Below are 17,069 nucleotides of genomic sequence, written 5' to 3'. Positions count from 1 at the left end.
TCGTTGGTAACAGAATATTTTATTACGTACACATTTACTTATCTTCAGACAAGGTTTTAATATAATTTCCTAGCCGAGCAGTCTTAAAATCGGCTCGTAGTTGGATGAAGTTTGATAAGATTGAACGATCAAGTGCGGCCTAAACCCCGATAAAAAAAGTTATATATCAATCATATTTCTCAACCTTAATAGTTAGTCTCACCAATTGATCTCCAGTGCAAACCTGTTTAAGGTTTTCCGGTAAAACCAACAATAAGTTGCACAATGCGTGTAGGGTGTCGAATAACGTTGTTACCATTGGAACTTTAAACTCTTGCACACACTTTTTATACTCGTTAACATCGCAAATGGCACAAAGTGCACCTTAATAGAAGAAAAAAAATCGTTCAATCCTGATTAAAAATCTACCATTTGGAATTGTAAAGAAATTACCCATCGAATTATACTGGAACTGATGAAAGTGTTCGTAGATGACGCGATGAAAACGTGTTCCGAGTTCATTTAACACAGCTTCTTGATTTTTACCGTCAAGAGAATTTCTGATCCTCTCAGTTTGGACCGAGACGAAGCGACACACTTTAATACAGGCCTAGATTGGGTTCAAATTATTTTAGCCGAATGTCATATGAAATGTTAGAAGCACAATTACGGGAGATGCAATGACAGCTTCATCTCCTTCTGGTTTGAAGTCTCCTTTCTTTTGTTCTGATTGTAGGGTCACTTTAACGTAACCCACGATGGCAGATAGAGACCGATCGACTCCAATTTCTAGTTTGTTTTCTAGCTGCTCTGAGATAGTTTTCTTTCGTTGTAAACATTCACCATGCTTAGGAGTAGATCTGTACAAACAGCAAATTATGAAATAGGACTCAAACATAAATATTTGAATTAACTTACACCACCAAAGGGATAATGCTATCGTGAAAAAGTTTATCCATTAGATGAACAATGGCGTTGACTTCACGAACTACACCAAAAAAATATAACTCTGGTTGCACTTTGCTTTCTCCTGGCGGTATAGCCTATTTATCAATTAAGGAAGTTAAATATTTTATTCGCCAACAACTATCGATGTAATACAAAACCTGTAGACCGATTTCGAGGGCATAATCAAGAAATTCGTCGATAAGGAACTGGAACAAGACATCCAAAATTTGAACAGCGTTGGCGGCACATTCTGACGACCGTGATAACTAATTTAACGAGGAAATAAAGGTCAATAGTGGGATCGAAGCAGTTAAATAAAGAATGAGCTTACGGAATGGCATCGGATGAGGGCCTGCTTGGTTTCATCCAATAAACTGACGGCGATTTGTTCTGAAAGAAACGTTTCCCCACCATGCGTTTCCCAGACAGCACCGGTTTTTGCTACGATGACTGCCTGCAAATCCCGCCTTAGTTCCTGAATCCTGCAACGTTGAAATTTTTTTTCAAAATGGTGCACGATTAGGAGTTGTTACACAATTCTTTTACCCTCCAGTGTTGATAGGTTTCTTTTGGTGATTTTTGTATTCGTAGAACTTCTTTAAAACGGTAGCACTTCTCTCCTTCAAGTTTCGAATTTCCAAGCTAAATCAATGACGCAAATTATATAAGTCATTTATTGTGTTAGTCGTTCAAAAGGTCTCACCTGATGTATGATTCCAAATAACGCTGAAAGATGTTCTTCACCAGTTTTGATAGAAACGCGTGATCGTTGCCAGTGTCGTAGCGTGCCAAATCAATCGATAACTTTGTTGTCCTATTTTTAAAGAAATTTTTGGGTCAAAATAGGAGAAATGTATGATTTTAAGTAATGGACAATTACCTGGAGTACAATTCATGCAGACGCTTTAAATAAATATCGGGTCTGGATCGATCTGCTAAATTAGTACTTATGGTTCCCTAATAGCATGAGCAAATTTATCGTGTGATTCACTTCTTAAATCAAGTAATTAGCAAAACCTGAAGTTTCCCATAAAAAATGTTGAGGATAAATTTTCCCATAACTTGTTCAGGGTTATGGAAGACTTCTTTCATTTCTCTTGCATTTCGTTCACACAATGGGACAACATCTAAAAATACGTCGCCACTAGAAAATGCACCCTGATCGCAAAAATAAAAACTTTTAATATTCATTCTAAGAAAATACTAAATACTATCGTGTATACCGCTTGGCTTTGCTCAATGAAAGCGTCGATACACTGGGAATATCCCTTGAAGTGGCTTAAAATAGAGGCGATATGTTTCATTTGAGCGCGATCTCCCTTGACCTATAAGGATTTAAATTCAATTAACTGTGTCAACAAATATAGTCGTTATTAAATTTAATAGAGCGAGCGATTGCTTGTGGTTACATAAGAATTCTCATCGGTAAAGCTTAGACGAGTGAGTATGGATTTACATTAAATTCTTAATTACCTGGGCTTTCGCGAACTCCTCAATTAACGAACGCTCAATTTCGTCGTACTTTTGCGCAATTTGTTTCTGCGCACCACTGTATTTGCTAGAAGGCAATTCTTGGGCAACTAACTGTAATTTTTGGATTATGTCTGCTGCTTCAAATAACTGAAAGAACATTGGACATAATGAATACGTGTCGTCATTCAAATATTAAACAAACACACCTGTTCCTTATCGCTAAAAACAGGCGAGAAAGGCCCTCCAGGCTTAATAAATCCATTGAAATGGGTCAGGAGTTTCTGAGCTTCAACTGCACGAGATCTAGGAGTGTTGACATTCTCCAATTGATCTCCTAAGTAAACAACTTTTGTTGCAACATTATTTATCCTAGAGTCCAACTCATGAAATGCTTCCACAGCAGCCTGAATAAGACATGCATTAAAAAACATACTTTACAACAAGTAGATTTAATATTACCTTATTTTTCTCTTCAAGTTTTGCCATTTTTTGCCAATGTTTATTTTCCTCTTCTCTACAAGCAGTTTCAAGTTTATCACATTTTCCCTGTACACGAACCTGAAGAACTTGGAGATGCCTAGAATTTATGTTCAACAATGAGGTGTTTACCAAACGCAGGCCTTGTAAAGTGTCTTACTTTATGGTTTCCTCAAAATTATTCAAGAGACCAGTCGCGGAAAAAGAATCGTCGCTGCCGGAAGAAGAATGTGATACGCCCATAGTCATCCAAGCAAGACGTTCAACGAATTCATTTGGATTAAACGGCTCCTTAACGGTGGTACGGTTTTAGAAATGTTACAAACATTTTTAACACGCAACAAACCTGCTCCATTTCGGCAAGGAAGTCCATGATGGAATTTCAACAAATCACTTTTTTACTTCAAAATATTGTGGTGAATTCCGAGACTGGGGTCATAATCGCTGTCATGTATTTGTATTACTGCAACTTGCATATACTGCGCCATCTATGGATGAATACCAAAACAGAAAATATTTATTTTTTATAAGATTAATAAACAAATATACACAAGATACAGTTATAAATTATTAAACATAAATTCATTTAGGAAACTTCAATTAATAAATACTTTTCTGTTTTAGAAATTAGAAATGTCAAAAGTTAATCTATCGATCTTTTAAAAAATCGATGTTTACAAAAATTGTATGTTTACAGCTGCGCTAAGAGTCTAGTAGCCACTGGCATTCTGTCATTTCCCATTTGGATCACAGTCCTTGGCTGTTGAGTGGACTGGCTGGACTTACAAGTTTCGATGCTCCCTGACATACATTCTAGTTATACAGTGAACACTTCTGCTACTTGAATCAAACATTCATCATACCCATAAGTGCACACAGGAAAATCGCCGAAAACTCTTGTTTAGTGAACGACGGTCGTTGATTTTTGAAAAATTGCAATGGATTCACCTACGGCCAGCGTGTTTAGTCTACCTGAGCTGAAAGATGTTTTTCCTGGCTGTTCCAGTTACGAGGAACTTTACAACTTCAGCATCAATGAGGTTTGTTGGCTTTATTTGTCAACCGTATGCTGCGCCCACGTAGAGCCGTAGACGCTATAGACAACCTTGTGTTACCTTGTTGATTTTGTGTTTGAAGGTTAAAAATAAGGTTGTAGCTAGAGGGACAGATCAAATATTTGACGATGTGGCTAGTACGTGTGTATGCGTGTAAAACAATCGATTATTGTTGAATACGGAAGAAGTTTTGCGCTGCTTTCGAAAATCTTGTTTTCGTGGCGTTTTGCCTACAGCATCCACTAGTTTTCTAATACAGCCAAATGTGGATGAATTGAATATAACTTTGATTTATGAAATCCAGTTATTTCGAGCGCTATGACTTGTTTGAAACGTACTAATGAAAATTTTGTAGCCCTCAGCATAATTTTAGCATTTAATTTTCAATTGGCGTTTTGACAGACGGACCTGTTCTGGGGTACGCTAGCTTTGGAGCGCCTGCGCTGGAGTCGCAATTTTGAAAAAGTCTCGGATTGCGATATGGAGACGGGCTTATTCCGTTGGTTCGTTGGCGGCCAATTAAATGTCTCAGGTACAAATTACTGATAGTGCGTCTATCAGACTGGCTTATCTCCCATAAGAACTAAAACCACTTGTTATTACGAAATAATGACGGGAATTGAGTAGTTTTATCTCGGTTTTTGATGTGATGTCATTTTACAGCCTACATTAAAAAAAAAAAAAAAAACGCTAGTCACGTATACCGGATGAATTAGTTATCTTGAATTTTCTGAATTAAAGTACAACAAATTGGTTTGAATATTTTATCGACAGTCAATTGTGTCGACCGACACAAGGAAAAGGATGCCAGCAGAGTAGCGCTTATTTGGGAAAAGGACGAACCCGGTCAAGAGGAGCGGGTCACCTACGGGTTAGACTTTTAATGAACCTGTCTTGTTACATGTTTTCTAAAATTGTTTTTCTTTTTTCTAAATGACGTGGCACAGTGAGCTGTACACGATGATGAATCAGATTGCCAATGTCCTCAAATCCCATGGAGTGGAAAAAGGAGATCGAGTAGCAATTTACATGCCAGCCTGTCCACTCGCCGTCGCCTCTATGCTGGCCTGTGCCCGAATTGGAGCCGTCCACTCTGTCGTTTTCGCTGGATTCAGTGCGGAAGCGTTGGCGAGTCGCATCGTTGATGGTATTGATTCTCGTTTTTTTTTTTTCTTCAAAAGGCTTTTATTCTTTCAAGTTTAAAACAAATCTGTTTTTTCTAAATCTCTGTTATTAGCGGAAGCCAAAGTAGTTATTACTGCTGACCAAGGAGTACGAGGAGGCAAACTGATTGAGTTGAAAAAGACCGTTGTGGCGGCGGTCGCTAATTGTCCGAGCGTCACAGCAGTCCTCGTAGCCAAGAGGACGGGAAATCCTGTAGTTTCATCTTCTCTTGATGTCGATCTCGACGAGGTTGGTTGTCGCTAGTCAAAATTATAATCAAGGCAACGAATTAATCAAACGATATGTCCTCTTTCCCATCAGGCGATGATTAAAGAGAGTGGCGAGTGTGAACCTGCCGTCCTGGACAGTGAAGATTTACTTTTCATGCTCTACACGTCTGGCAGCACAGGAAATCCTAAAGGGGTGGCCCATTCTCAAGCCGGTTACCTCCTTTATGCCTCTTTGACACATAAGCTAGTATTTGATTGCAACGAAGGCGACATCTTTGGTTGCGTGGCTGACATTGGGTGGATCACGGGCCATTCTTACGTTGTGTACGGACCTTTGGCAAACGGAGTAACCACTCTTCTGTTTGAAAGCACACCGACGTATCCCGATCCAGGTCGATCGATTTTTTCCATTGATTTTTTTTTTTGTGTCTACGTTGATGTTAAGACGCGTGTGATCCCCTGCAGGTCGATACTGGGAAACAGTTCAGCGGCTCAAAGTCAACCAACTTTATACCGCGCCGACGGCCATTCGTTTGCTTCTTAAACATGGAAATGAACACGTTGAAAAGTATGACCTTACCTCTCTTCGAACTCTCGGTTCTGTGGTAGGATTGTCATAACCTTTCGTTAATGCCAACGTACTACGTTGCGTGCGTGTAATTAACTGCTCAATTTCATTTCAAGGGTGAACCCATCAACGTAGAGGCTTGGCATTGGTACAACAAGGTCGTTGGCAAGGAGAAGTGTGTCGTCGTGGACACGTGGTGGCAAACGGAAACGGGCGGAATTTGCATCAGCCCCAGACCATCGGCACCTGGTTCTGAAATTCGTCCCGGTATGCCCATGCGACCAATGTACGGAATCTGGCCTACTATTCTCGGAGAAAAAGTACGATGTCTTGCTCATGAATTTGATTTGAATTTCCTTTTTATAATTATGCAAATATTTTTCAGGGCGAAGAATTAGAAGGCAATAATGTTACGGGTGCCTTGTGCTTGAAAAAGCCGTGGCCTGGAATGGCGCGTACCATTTACGGAGCCCACGGCCGCTTCCTGGACACATACTATCGACCGTTCCGTGGTTTATATTTCACCGGTGATGGAGCCATACGGCATAGTGATGGCTACTATCAAATTACTGGACGGATGGATGACGTGATTAACGTTAGTGGACATCGTCTTGGTACAGCTGAAGTGGAAAACGCTCTAGTAATTTAATTCATAAACAACAGCTTTATCATTTAGTAATTTGATGTACGTATTTTTTTTTTCCTCACAGGGTCAGCATCCGTCTGTAGCAGAGTCAGCTGTTGTCGGCTATCCCCACGATATCAAGGGTGAAGGTATATACGCCTACGTTATACTTAAGGACGGCTACTCGGCGGATGCCAAAACGGAATCTGAACTCAGGGCGACTGTCAGGCAGAAAATTGCTGGTTACGCTCTACCGGACGTAATACAGGTAAACCGGATAAAAACGGAAATGGTTTTGTGAGCGAATAATAATATAAAAGTAAATGTGGACTAAATCAATAGATCTGCACTGGCTTGCCCAAAACACGTTCGGGTAAGATTATGCGACGCATTTTACGAAAAGTGGCAGCGGATCAGACGGAAGATCTGGGCGACATTTCAACGTTAGCCGACCCTTCGGTCGTCGAAGACCTTATCGTTCACCATCGAATCCTGGTTAAGCAAGGGAAATAAGCTTAACTAGTCTCGATTTTTGACCTGTCCCACAAACCCAGCAGAAGCACTACCCTTTACACATGACCCACACCTACACCACCTGCTAATTCCCCTTTTTTTCCGCCCTGACGGAGTTCTATAAATCACATGACTGTTGCACTCTTTTTCTTCTACTCTCACTTTTGTCGGCCTCCTGTTGTTTTTAAATTTCAAAAATCCAAAAAACAAATCGGCTTTACATTTGAATGTTAATAACACTTCACCAATCCGATCCATCCAAAAAGAAAAGAAACAAAAAGACTGTGCACGTTGGATCGTGATTATTTTCTTTCGTCTACAAGTTTTGCAATAGTTGTTTCGATGACACCACGAATCATGTGACGGCATTCCAGTTCCCCCTCTCCTTTAGTCGTAGATAGGGTACGTTTTTTTCTCATTACACACTTAACGCACATCTTAATTAGGATCAGTTAACAAAACACACATTCCGCCCATGTTTTTGATTAGTGTTAATTCCTTATTTTTTAATTGATTACTACCTATAAAACGGATTTGGCTAATATTTTTTCCCCCTTGCTCCTTTTTCGCATATCGCCTATGCATTCTAAAGCTAACACGGTGTTGTGACAAGTGTTTTTTTTTCTTTCGTGTCTAGGTTCAGTAATTAATAATAAAAAAAAATATGGTTTTTCGTTTACACCGAACGTTATGTGTGTGCAGCGTTTGCAGTTAAGTGTACATGAATATAGTCTAGTGTTTTTAGAGTTTAGTTCAAGGTTGTGATAACATGCGCAGGCGCTGGAAACGACTTTGCGTGTCTTAGATATTGATCAACCGTATAGGCACTTTTGCTTTTTGGGGGTAAGTTGGCCAGCTGTTTGTTGTTGGGGCTCATCGGATTCAGAGTGGTTTCGTGTGATCGTTTTGATTGGATTTGTGTATCACATTGACACGAGTTTTAAAAGAATGAAGCGACAAAATGTCCGAACTTTGTCACTGGTGGTGTGCACATTTACCTATTTGCTGGTGGGAGCAGCAGTTTTCGACGCTCTCGAATCGGACACAGAGGAAAAACGTCATCAAGTAACCGATGGTAAATATTGTACAAATTGTCCTAGTTAACCACAAGTAAAGTTGTAACTGTCCTATTGTTGAATTTGTTTACAGAAATGAGGAGTTACTTTTTGGATCGATACAATATTAGTGATCCCGATTACAAACTCATCGAAACGGTCATACTCGAAAGTAGACCTCACAAAGCTGGGCCTCAGTGGAAATTTTCTGGAGCGTTCTATTTTTCGGTCGTAGTTGTAGCGCTGATTGGTAATTTGAAACTTATTTTCCTCATTTCAGAATCTATTTGACACGACTGTCTGTTGTTAAAATTCTTAATTCAGGATATGGGCATTCGACACCGGCAACTCTAAGCGGAAAGGCATTCTGCATCGCTTACGCCATGATAGGCATTCCATTGGGCATTTTCATGTTCCAAAGTATCGGCGAGCGTTTAAATAAATTAATCTCAATACTCATCCGCAACGTCAAAGCCATTTGCAAGCTGAAAAAGACCGAAGCTACCGAAATCGATTTGATGGCTGTAACAGGTTTCCTGTCGTCGCTCATCCTGATGACAGGGGCAGCCGTTTTCAGTCGCTACGAAGGATGGACTTACCTAGACAGCTTTTACTACTGCTTCGTCACTTTGACAACGATTGGATTTGGCGACTTTGTCGCTCTACAAAATGACCGTGCACTTACCAATCGCCCTGGTTACGTTGCCTTCTCGCTGGTTTTTATCCTGTTTGGATTGGCCGTTGTTGCCGGTTGCATGAACTTGCTGGTTCTTCGCTTCATGACGATGAACGCCGAGGATGTCAAACGAGATGACGCAATGGATGTCGCCTCTTATCGCGGCGGGCTAAGTCTTGATGGCGATACAATCAACTTCACGAACGGATTCAGCAACGGAAATAAATTTTCAGCAGCCAGCGAGATAAAAGGACCCGATAATGCTTTCGAGTCTGATCAAGTTTCGGTCTGTTCGTGCACCGGATGCTCCTGTTTTGGCAACAGGACCACCAACATCTTTGGCTTCAACGATGATAACTATTCCATCACCAAAAGCAGAGGCCGAAAGAACAGTTGGGCAATGCAGATACATGTACAGGAAAAGCATCGTATTTGGCGCTATCCTAATTGGCGCCGACGCAGCTCTTCGATTAATCGCAGTGGAAGTCGCCTATCATCACGACTCACATTTGGAATCGACTCTGTCTGGGGCCAGCAAGACACACGACCCCTTCCGCCTCCATCCAGGAGTCGTGATATGAACGACGTCTACAATAATTTCAAAAGCGAATTCTGTTTTAATGGTCGAGAAAAACGAGCATCGATTTAAATTAAATTTAACTAATTATCAAATTAAGAGAAATAACAGCTGTATAATCTTTTTTTAAGTATTGCGCACAAATTTAAAGGCGAAGCCCCACAATTAAAATTTACCTTTGGTTATAGTTTAGCAGAAGTGAAAATAAAGCAGTTGTATCCGACTATATATATGCCATAAATTGTTTGTCTACGTTCTTTTAACTCTAGGCAGTATGCCTAAAATTGCTCAACTGAGATCATTATTACTACGGCAAGGTAGGAAAAGCCAAACCGCACAGTTGGTGGTGGTGTTCGGGTTCGTTCAAGCATTCAACCATAAACTGACCCAAATCCCATTTGGGAATTTGGCGTCCCGGAGACGAACCGTGATTAACTTTGAATTGGTTGTTGCTGCTTGGCTCATTCGCGATGTGGGGAGGTAAAACAGCAACCCAGTCAAGAGATTCATATTTTGGAGATTGTAAGATATCCAGCATTCTTTTGTGATCCGCGTTAATTTCTGCAAACTGCTGAGGAACTCGCTCCGGATCCATGAAGAGGAAAGCTAAAATAAATATAATAAAGGTGGTTTTAATGGATGGTAGGCATGCACATTATCAAAGAAAATTCTTACATGACAAGCACACTGAGATGGGCTTTACTCCTGTTTCACACATTGTGTCAAGAATCAGCTTTAGGCTGTCTGACATTACAGTTGTAAAACCTGGAAACAACAAAAATAATTATAATAAAAAACAAGGAAAATAAAGGTAATATAAGAAATACTTGTTTACCAAGCTCATGTCTAGTTCCCAATGTCACAATTATAGCATCTTGTCCGTCAACAGCTTTTAATACATCTTCTTTGATAGTGCTATTTCCATTTATGACATTGATCTTGGGTGCAATATCCTCAGGAAGACGGCTAAGATCACGAACCAAAGCAGTCACTTTGACACCTGAGAAAGTATTTTGCAGACAAAGCAATACTTGCATAGTGCTTTGATAACTTTATTGATAAATATATGTATACCTTTTTTAAGTGCATGTTCTATGCAGCATAATCCTGTTTGTCCTGTGGCACCAAAAATTCCAACCTTCTCAATAACTTTGGACATGATGAATGTGGCTTCAAATTATGAAATTATTGCACAAAAGGAGAGCAATACTCTGTCTTTTTCAGCAACTTAGACAAAGTAACAAGAATGAAATAATGAAATTGAAACTTTAAAGAAAATCTCTTTCGTAACCGAATGCTGACATGACATCTATAAGTACAAAGTCTAAAACAGTGGTGCCGCTTCAAAAATAATTCAAATCTGAGAAACACGAGTGCCAAATTTTCAAAAATTTTCCGAAAACATGTGCGTTCCCAGGGGTATGGAGAGATAGATTCCGCAATATTTAAAGCTGAATAGGCCTAACTTAAGAACGACTAAATATATTTACAAACGACTTTTAAATTCTTGTAAATTATTATCTTAAATATTTTTGTATAAAACATCATAATTTTAGGACCACCCCATTACTAGATATTACGAATTTACGGAGAGACTATATCCATAAGCCATAAGGTCCGCAGCCATAAGGTCCCTTGTAAACACCTTTTGGTGACTTCATGAAATTTGAGGCATAGTCAATATAGATGAACATAAAAACCAAGTTCACGAAAAAAATCTCGTGATGCAATTACTTCCCGGTTAAAAATTATCTCGACTCCACTACTCTGCTCTTCCATACGTGGAATACAGGTGCGGGAAATCTATTGCCATACCGGTTCGACAGGGCAATACCTCCCCTTTGACTGGAAACCCCATTTCGATGGCTTGATCCTCTTGTTTTCCAAAGATCGGCTCTTCGCTGGATACAAAAATACAATCTTCTGCTTCCCTGAATTTTTTATTATTCATGCTACATGGGTCATGGACGTTCAGGCCAAAATAGTAATAATACAATGAATGTATTTAATAATTTAATGCGACTTGGTCTCCGTGTCCTAGCCAATACTTTGGCATATTGCTTTTGTTTTAAGTGGCGTTTTAGCTATAATGGAGGATAGTTTTATTTTTAAAACTAAAAATTGGTAACTAATAAATTTGTGTAAGTTAATGGGAAAAAAAACTTATTACTTATTTCCGTTGTTATGCCATTTCCGCAACTTCTTGTCGATAAATTTGTTTTCATCTGTTCTTTAATTTTCTAAATGTTTCTTTTTATTCTTGTAGTGCTAGGGCCACCTTATCCCGCTATTTAATGGATGAGGCGGCCGAAAGAAAAGAGTTTGCGCTGGGGAAGGGGCGGTTGGCAAAAATAGAGGCCAGGGAAAAGGAGATGTTGTACTGATTTTTAAATGTGTTGTTTTCTTTTATTATGTTTGTGTATTTTTTTTTACATTCAAAATTGAGACAACAATAAATGAAATTCTTTTAAAAATCTCATTTTCTTTTGATTAAAACCATAATTATGGTTGGTTTAACATTTGGACAGCGAAAGATACTGCCGCGAGGGTCGAGGAAAATCACCAAGACCCACCAAAGGTGCGAAAGCTCCCCGGCCGGAATTTGCCCCTATACTCTTCAAAGACGGGAAAACACTCCGTCCAGTGCTAAGACGTGTCACCGCACCTGTCAGTACAATTGGATCGTCAGGCAAAGGCAAGGCCCTGTGGACTAGTACCAATGAGGCCCCAAACACCAACCAGCCACTCTCGCCTGCCCCAATAGCAGACAGTGCCGACGACTCAGAAGATTCCGATATTGTCTCCCCAGAATTCGGATGACGAAACGATTACCCAGTTCGTGTCCAATTTTTTGCTTCGCTTTAATTGACTTGGAAACTTCGGACGTTAGCCAAGTCTTATGTTGATACCTTTTGTTTTGTGTCGTTATCTTGTTTTCAAAAATTTATTGTTGTGAAGCCTATCTGTTAATTGCTTGTGAAATATGTTCGGTCTTTTATTTCACACCATGTTGAAACCCTCGCTGTGAGTTCTTTTACACAATTATGACAGGATTTTGACATCATAAAAAGTTAATGGTTTGCCGGCCCATGACTTCTACATCAAATAGCCGACGATTTCCTCTGCAAAATTTTGAACAAATACGTACATTTCAAATTCCGTGAAGCCACAGTCAGTTTTCTGTAGATGTGCGGAGCGGATCTCGTGTAGAAATTTCATTTACTTAAAATTTAAGTATTGCTTAAAAACCTCTTTTTGAGGATTAATCCTTGTAACGAAACCATGTCGCTGTCCTCTTCCGAATCGGTTTGGTTTTATATTTTAAGTTCTCGTACGAGACATTCCATTTAATTTCAATTAATTATTTAGTCTGGCTACACGAATGCTGCTTTTGAATTCCCCATCGGCCAAGAAGAGAATAAAAGCGCACCACAAAGTAAGCGGAACTCTAATTCTTCCAGCAGCAGCAATTCACATTCCAGCGGAGACGGTAACCCGGTATGTAAATTTAAGCTAAATTATTCAATCAAAATCTGAAAATAGTTTTTTACATTTTGCTTACATATTATGAATCAGAATGCTAATCGCGTCGCAAGTGATCAGGAGCCAGAGAGGGAGAGCTGGAGTAATCCTGCAGAGTTTCTCCTTTCCTGCGTATCCATGTCGGTCGGTTTGGGAAACATTTGGCGATTCCCTTACGTCGCTTATGCAAATGGAGGCGGTGCATTTCTTATACCCTATCTAATTGTGCTGTTCTTCATCGGACGTCCACTCTACTTTCTCGAAATGATTTTGGGCCAATTTTCTAGCGCCGGATCAGTCAAAGTTTGGGAAGTCGTGCCTATTGCTAGAGGTAAGAATTTTTCTAAATCTTATTACATGAGTTTAGCTTTGTCAATTGATATTACAGGTATTGGATACACGCAAGCTTTGGCCACTTGGTGCGTAATCACTTATTACTGTGTCCTGATGGCCATGGCCTTCTTCTACCTCTTCTCTTCATTCCAAGCCGTCCTTCCTTGGACGGTTTGCAAGCCGGAGTGGACTACGAATGAAACTGATTGCTACAGCAGCAGTGGAAACCTTTCGGAATATAACATCACGAATACATCAAAGTCGAGTGCCGAGTTATTCTTCTAGTAAGTCTTCACTCATTATTTCAATCACAATTCCGTCATACATTTTCTGTTTTAATGCGCATGTAGTAAAGACGTGATAAAATTGGCTGACAATTTCGATGATGGATTAGGAGCGCCTGAATGGCGATTGAGTCTCTGTCTCCTACTTTGTTGGATTCTGATTTTCGCTATTCTCGCTAAAGGAGTGTAAGATTATTTAGACTACTCGTCTCTTTTTTAAATGAGATTATAGCAACTGGTTTGAAACCACTATCTCCCTCAGGTCTTCATCAGGAAAGGTGGCTTATTTCACAGCCCTTTTCCCTTACGTCGTGCTTATTACGCTCCTAATTCGCGGTGTCACACTACCTGGAGCTAGTGATGGGATATCTTACTTTGTAACGCCTCAATGGGAAAAGATCAAAACACCTGACGTAAGCACATATTCATTCCCTAATGTTCTACAACGAACGTAATCTAATTATTTCACTTATCAGGTCTGGTATGCAGCTGTAACGCAATGTTTCTTCTCTTTGTCGGTGGGTTTTGGTCCTATTATTAACTTTTCGAGTTACAATCCCTTTCGTCATCCAATTTACAGGTAATTTTAATTGTTTCGATTTTTAAAATTTTTTAGATCCGCTAATTTTTTTTGTTGGTATTTGGTTGTACAGAGACTCCACGATAGTCAGTTTGGCTGACACAGGAACCAGTATTTTGGCTGGTATTACCATCTTCTCGATTTTGGGTAATTTGGCATATGAGTCAGGTAAACCTATTCAAGACGTTGTTAAAGGAGGCACTGGATTGGCGTTCATTTCCTATCCAGAAGCTATTTCGAAATTCGACGCCGTTCCTCAGGTTTAACACCTTATTATATTTTAGATAATTGAGGAAATCTAGTTTAATAATTTCGTCGCAAAGTTGTTTGCAGTTCTTTTTTTCTTGATGTTGATCACCCTTGCGATCGGAAGCGCTGCCGGATTGACTAGTTGCGTCACCACCATTCTTTGCGACGATTTCCCGACTGTTAAACGCTGGATTATTACTGCGATTGTTTGCGTCGCAAGTTTCTTTATCGGTCTGATCTACGTAACACCTGTAAGGCGTACTATTACTTCAAGATCAATACGCACTTGGGACATTTTTTAGTCGTGATGATAACAGGGTATTTTTTGAACATTTAGGCAGGCTCTTATATCCTGGATTTAGTGGATTACTTCGGAGGGGGTTTCATCATTTATGGTATAAAAATATTGTAAATAATTTTACGTTGTTATACAGCGTCATTTTAAATGTCTGTGCATCGTTTTCTTGATTATAGTGATCGTCATCGTCCAAGCTATTGCTATTTCTTGGGTTTACGGTATGTAGCGATCCGGAGCAAAACTAATTTCACTGTCATTACGAGTGAAAATTTACATTCACGTTAATAATTTGCAGGACTGCACAAAATCCTCAGAGATGTGCGTTTCATGCTGAATATGGGACTGGGCATTTATTGGAAGTACACCTGGTGCATTTTCATCCCAATTGCTCTTCTGGTCATTTTCATTTACGCTATGATAGTTTATATGCCCATGAAAACGGCTGATGGGCAAGACTATCCTGTCGGAGTTTCAGGTATTGTAAATAAAAATATTTGCAAATCATATTTTTTTTCTTTAACTTCTTTGCGTTTGCAATTGCAAAGCTGCTGGATGGGTTATCGCTGCCATCGCCATAGCACAAATTCCTGGATGGGGAGCTTATGTGGTCTACAAACAGAAACCTACGGATCCCCGATTCCTTGGTTTAGAAAATCCAGCTGGTTCTTCCTGCCACCCTAGATCTTGGATTTGGATAGAGGTAAAGTATTTTACATGCATTAAAAATCATGTAAGATGACTAAGAGTTACTTGTTGCCTATGCCAGAAATTCTTTAAAAGTCTACGGTCATCGGAAAAGTGGGGCCCTAAAGATCCGGAACTCAAGCGCAGTTGGATTGAATACTGCATGATTCCGAAGCCTGTTAATTGGAGACTATTTATGCCACACCCGAAAATACCTCAATGGATTAAAAAACGCTAAATAGGGGAGAACGGGGTCAACTTGGACACGGGTCATATTGGACAAAAACCCAAAGTGCTACATGTTATGGAAATTTTTTTTTATTTTTGTATAGACTACAATGTTTAACGTTCTAGAAAATATTGATTAAAATGGAATCATTATTGTTCTTGTTATCGCAGAATTAAAAAATGGCCCTGTTTGATGTAATATTCTTCCCTATTACTGTAAGCATTTTTTAAGTGAAAAACACTACAAATGAATAAAATAATGATACGTGAAATAGCCAATCCATTTCTTTAATGATTGATAAAAAAATTAAATTTTAATGCCTTTCTAGTGTTAAGTTATTAACGAAATACTAAATAGCACCGGGTTGGGTCATTTTGGACACCCAGTTTTGGGGTCCAAAATGTCGTCAAATTATCCTCCAGGTTCTTATCACCTGGGAGAAGAAATCCAATTGTGATGTAGATTATGTAGCCAATGTTAGTTGTTACCAGTACCTGCATCAGTTGCCGATCCGCTTTCAAACCAACGAAGGAAAACAAGCTTATCTGGCGACAAAGATAAGGGAGATACGTGAATGTGAAAAGCTCTTGGACCAATCACCGGAAGATCTGTGGCGAAGAGATCTCGAAAAACTTCTGGTGATTTTAAATGAGGATGAAGTTGCGGAACTGGAAAACTTGGCTTTAATCACCGAAACTACTCCTTCTGCTAAAGGTCGGCGAATCGACCCCTTTACTTATGTCGAAAAGCCATTGCTTCACCAATTGTTAGCTCTGACGACCGAAACCAGGCACCAACATATGGTCAGCAGAGGACAAAGAAAAACCAATTATCCGAAGAACCGAAAGCGAAGACGGTCGAGGGAAATACACAAAGGGAGCTGCCAGTAAAGCTGCCATTAAACATGATGTATATTCGAGAACAACATCGGCAAAGCTGTGGCTTAAGGATCTCAATAATCTGTTGATGATTTTTAATAAGGTGGAAGATGATGACAAAGAAGAGTTGGCGCTAATCGCTAAAACTGCTCCTTCTCTCAATGGTCGGTGAATCACTCCTGTTATCAATGATGATTTTCGAAAAAAAATTTTGAAAATACGATGCTCCGCAAAAAAAAATTGCTCGGGTGACCCGCACCGCGCACCGAAAGAGCAAGAAGAGATCAAGAACAAAGACTTTCAGTCAAAGTTCCACCAGAAAAGAAGAAGAAGAGCAAAGAACTTTCATCTGATCCAGGAGAGGCACCTTTCAATAAAGCTTCCAGCAGTGCAGCTAAACCTGCTGCCAAGTTCCATACCTTCGGTCATGGATAGGTTTGAACTTTTGGACAATGCAAAGTTCTATTCACTTGCATCAAGTGAAACCACGATCTTCTCTGGCGCAAAGGATTGGACCGATCCAGCGGCCCCAAACCTTTTTCAGTCCACCTCTGAGAACAGCTCATTGGAATAGTCGAACTTTACCGCCGAGAGAAAATAGTTTTAACCACTCGTCTTATGAGGTAGCTACTCATCCTGGGACATGAGCTGGGCTCTCCTAACAGGGTAATT

At 39.7% G+C, this 17,069-nt stretch overlaps 5 protein-coding genes across 5 annotated transcripts; 3 read left to right on the top strand and 2 right to left on the bottom strand.

The window, feature by feature from the left end:
* Window positions 1–3: 3 nt before the first annotated feature.
* Window positions 4–3,361, bottom strand: LOC124194058 (exocyst complex component 5-like). Its single transcript, XM_046588077.1, has 17 exons — window positions 3,224–3,361; window positions 3,038–3,168; window positions 2,860–2,977; window positions 2,607–2,804; window positions 2,401–2,547; window positions 2,151–2,252; window positions 1,945–2,085; window positions 1,808–1,884; window positions 1,631–1,741; window positions 1,474–1,569; window positions 1,259–1,409; window positions 1,086–1,193; window positions 898–1,022; window positions 650–839; window positions 433–589; window positions 203–363; window positions 4–139 (listed from the first exon to the last, which is right to left on the bottom strand). Exons 1-17 carry the CDS (start codon window positions 3,248–3,250, stop codon window positions 35–37), a joined length of 2,145 nt encoding a protein of 714 aa, XP_046444033.1. The 5' UTR covers window positions 3,251–3,361; the 3' UTR covers window positions 4–34.
* Window positions 3,362–3,562: 201 nt separating this feature from the next.
* Window positions 3,563–7,711, top strand: LOC124193296 (acetyl-coenzyme A synthetase 2-like, mitochondrial). Its single transcript, XM_046587053.1, has 11 exons — window positions 3,563–3,917; window positions 4,335–4,464; window positions 4,707–4,803; window positions 4,880–5,079; window positions 5,170–5,345; window positions 5,418–5,718; window positions 5,792–5,931; window positions 6,011–6,214; window positions 6,280–6,534; window positions 6,605–6,787; window positions 6,862–7,711. Exons 1-11 carry the CDS (start codon window positions 3,816–3,818, stop codon window positions 7,030–7,032), a joined length of 1,959 nt encoding a protein of 652 aa, XP_046443009.1. The 5' UTR covers window positions 3,563–3,815; the 3' UTR covers window positions 7,033–7,711.
* A 43-nt stretch (window positions 7,712–7,754) lies between these two features.
* Window positions 7,755–9,568, top strand: LOC124193297 (two pore potassium channel protein sup-9-like). Its single transcript, XM_046587054.1, has 3 exons — window positions 7,755–8,107; window positions 8,182–8,337; window positions 8,412–9,568. The coding sequence occupies exons 1-3, from the start codon at window positions 7,981–7,983 to the stop codon at window positions 9,410–9,412; spliced, it is 1,284 nt and encodes a 427-aa protein (XP_046443010.1). The 5' UTR covers window positions 7,755–7,980; the 3' UTR covers window positions 9,413–9,568.
* LOC124193298 (flavin reductase (NADPH)-like) lies at window positions 9,436–10,671 on the bottom strand. Its single transcript, XM_046587055.1, has 4 exons — window positions 10,415–10,671; window positions 10,176–10,340; window positions 10,016–10,105; window positions 9,436–9,946 (listed from the first exon to the last, which is right to left on the bottom strand). The coding sequence occupies exons 1-4, from the start codon at window positions 10,497–10,499 to the stop codon at window positions 9,648–9,650; spliced, it is 639 nt and encodes a 212-aa protein (XP_046443011.1). The 5' UTR covers window positions 10,500–10,671; the 3' UTR covers window positions 9,436–9,647.
* Window positions 10,672–12,480: 1,809 nt separating this feature from the next.
* Window positions 12,481–15,790, top strand: LOC124193720 (sodium-dependent nutrient amino acid transporter 1-like). The gene is made up of 14 exons (XM_046587687.1): window positions 12,481–12,646; window positions 12,710–12,838; window positions 12,917–13,193; window positions 13,251–13,479; window positions 13,546–13,665; window positions 13,742–13,892; window positions 13,956–14,059; window positions 14,133–14,319; window positions 14,383–14,559; window positions 14,646–14,703; window positions 14,783–14,824; window positions 14,902–15,081; window positions 15,152–15,306; window positions 15,373–15,790. The coding sequence occupies exons 1-14, from the start codon at window positions 12,623–12,625 to the stop codon at window positions 15,526–15,528; spliced, it is 1,989 nt and encodes a 662-aa protein (XP_046443643.1). The 5' UTR covers window positions 12,481–12,622; the 3' UTR covers window positions 15,529–15,790.
* The last annotated feature ends 1,279 nt before the right edge of the window (window positions 15,791–17,069 follow it).

This window comes from Daphnia pulex, chromosome 5 (assembly GCF_021134715.1).
Source record: "Daphnia pulex isolate KAP4 chromosome 5, ASM2113471v1".
In the NCBI taxonomy this organism is placed as follows: Eukaryota; Metazoa; Arthropoda; class Branchiopoda; order Diplostraca; family Daphniidae; genus Daphnia; species Daphnia pulex.
Note: the sequence above shows the minus strand (reverse complement) of the source record. Positions and strands in the feature narration are given on the sequence as shown.

Bases quoted from the DNA above. Each gene is read 5' to 3' on its own strand.
- LOC124193297 (XM_046587054.1), top strand. From the start codon at position 7,981: ATGAAGCGACAAAATGTCCGAACTTTGTCACTGGTGGTGTGCACATTT. The intron at 8,108-8,181 runs GTAAATATTGTA...ATTTGTTTACAG, and splicing joins ACGTCATCAAGTAACCGATG to AAATGAGGAGTTACTTTTTG. The intron at 8,338-8,411 runs GTAATTTGAAAC...TTCTTAATTCAG, and splicing joins CGTAGTTGTAGCGCTGATTG to GATATGGGCATTCGACACCG.
- LOC124193298 (XM_046587055.1), bottom strand. From the start codon at position 10,499: ATGTCCAAAGTTATTGAGAAGGTTGGAATTTTTGGTGCCACAGGACAA. The intron at 10,341-10,414 runs GTATACATATAT...ATACTTTCTCAG, and splicing joins AGAACATGCACTTAAAAAAG to GTGTCAAAGTGACTGCTTTG. The intron at 10,106-10,175 runs GTAAACAAGTAT...TGTTGTTTCCAG, and splicing joins GGGAACTAGACATGAGCTTG to GTTTTACAACTGTAATGTCA.
- LOC124194058 (XM_046588077.1), bottom strand. From the start codon at position 3,250: ATGGACTTCCTTGCCGAAATGGAGCAG. The intron at 3,169-3,223 runs GTTTGTTGCGTG...ACCACCGTTAAG, and splicing joins TCCTTGCCGAAATGGAGCAG to GAGCCGTTTAATCCAAATGA. The intron at 364-432 runs GTAATTTCTTTA...TCTTCTATTAAG, and splicing joins GTTCCAGTATAATTCGATGG to GTGCACTTTGTGCCATTTGC.
- LOC124193720 (XM_046587687.1), top strand. From the start codon at position 12,623: ATGTCGCTGTCCTCTTCCGAATCG. The intron at 14,060-14,132 runs GTAATTTTAATT...TTGGTTGTACAG, and splicing joins TTTCGTCATCCAATTTACAG to AGACTCCACGATAGTCAGTT. The intron at 14,825-14,901 runs GTATGTAGCGAT...AATAATTTGCAG, and splicing joins TGCTATTTCTTGGGTTTACG to GACTGCACAAAATCCTCAGA.
- LOC124193296 (XM_046587053.1), top strand. From the start codon at position 3,816: ATGGATTCACCTACGGCCAGCGTGTTTAGTCTACCTGAGCTGAAAGAT. The intron at 5,932-6,010 runs GTAGGATTGTCA...TTTCATTTCAAG, and splicing joins TTCGAACTCTCGGTTCTGTG to GGTGAACCCATCAACGTAGA. The intron at 6,215-6,279 runs GTACGATGTCTT...AATATTTTTCAG, and splicing joins CTACTATTCTCGGAGAAAAA to GGCGAAGAATTAGAAGGCAA.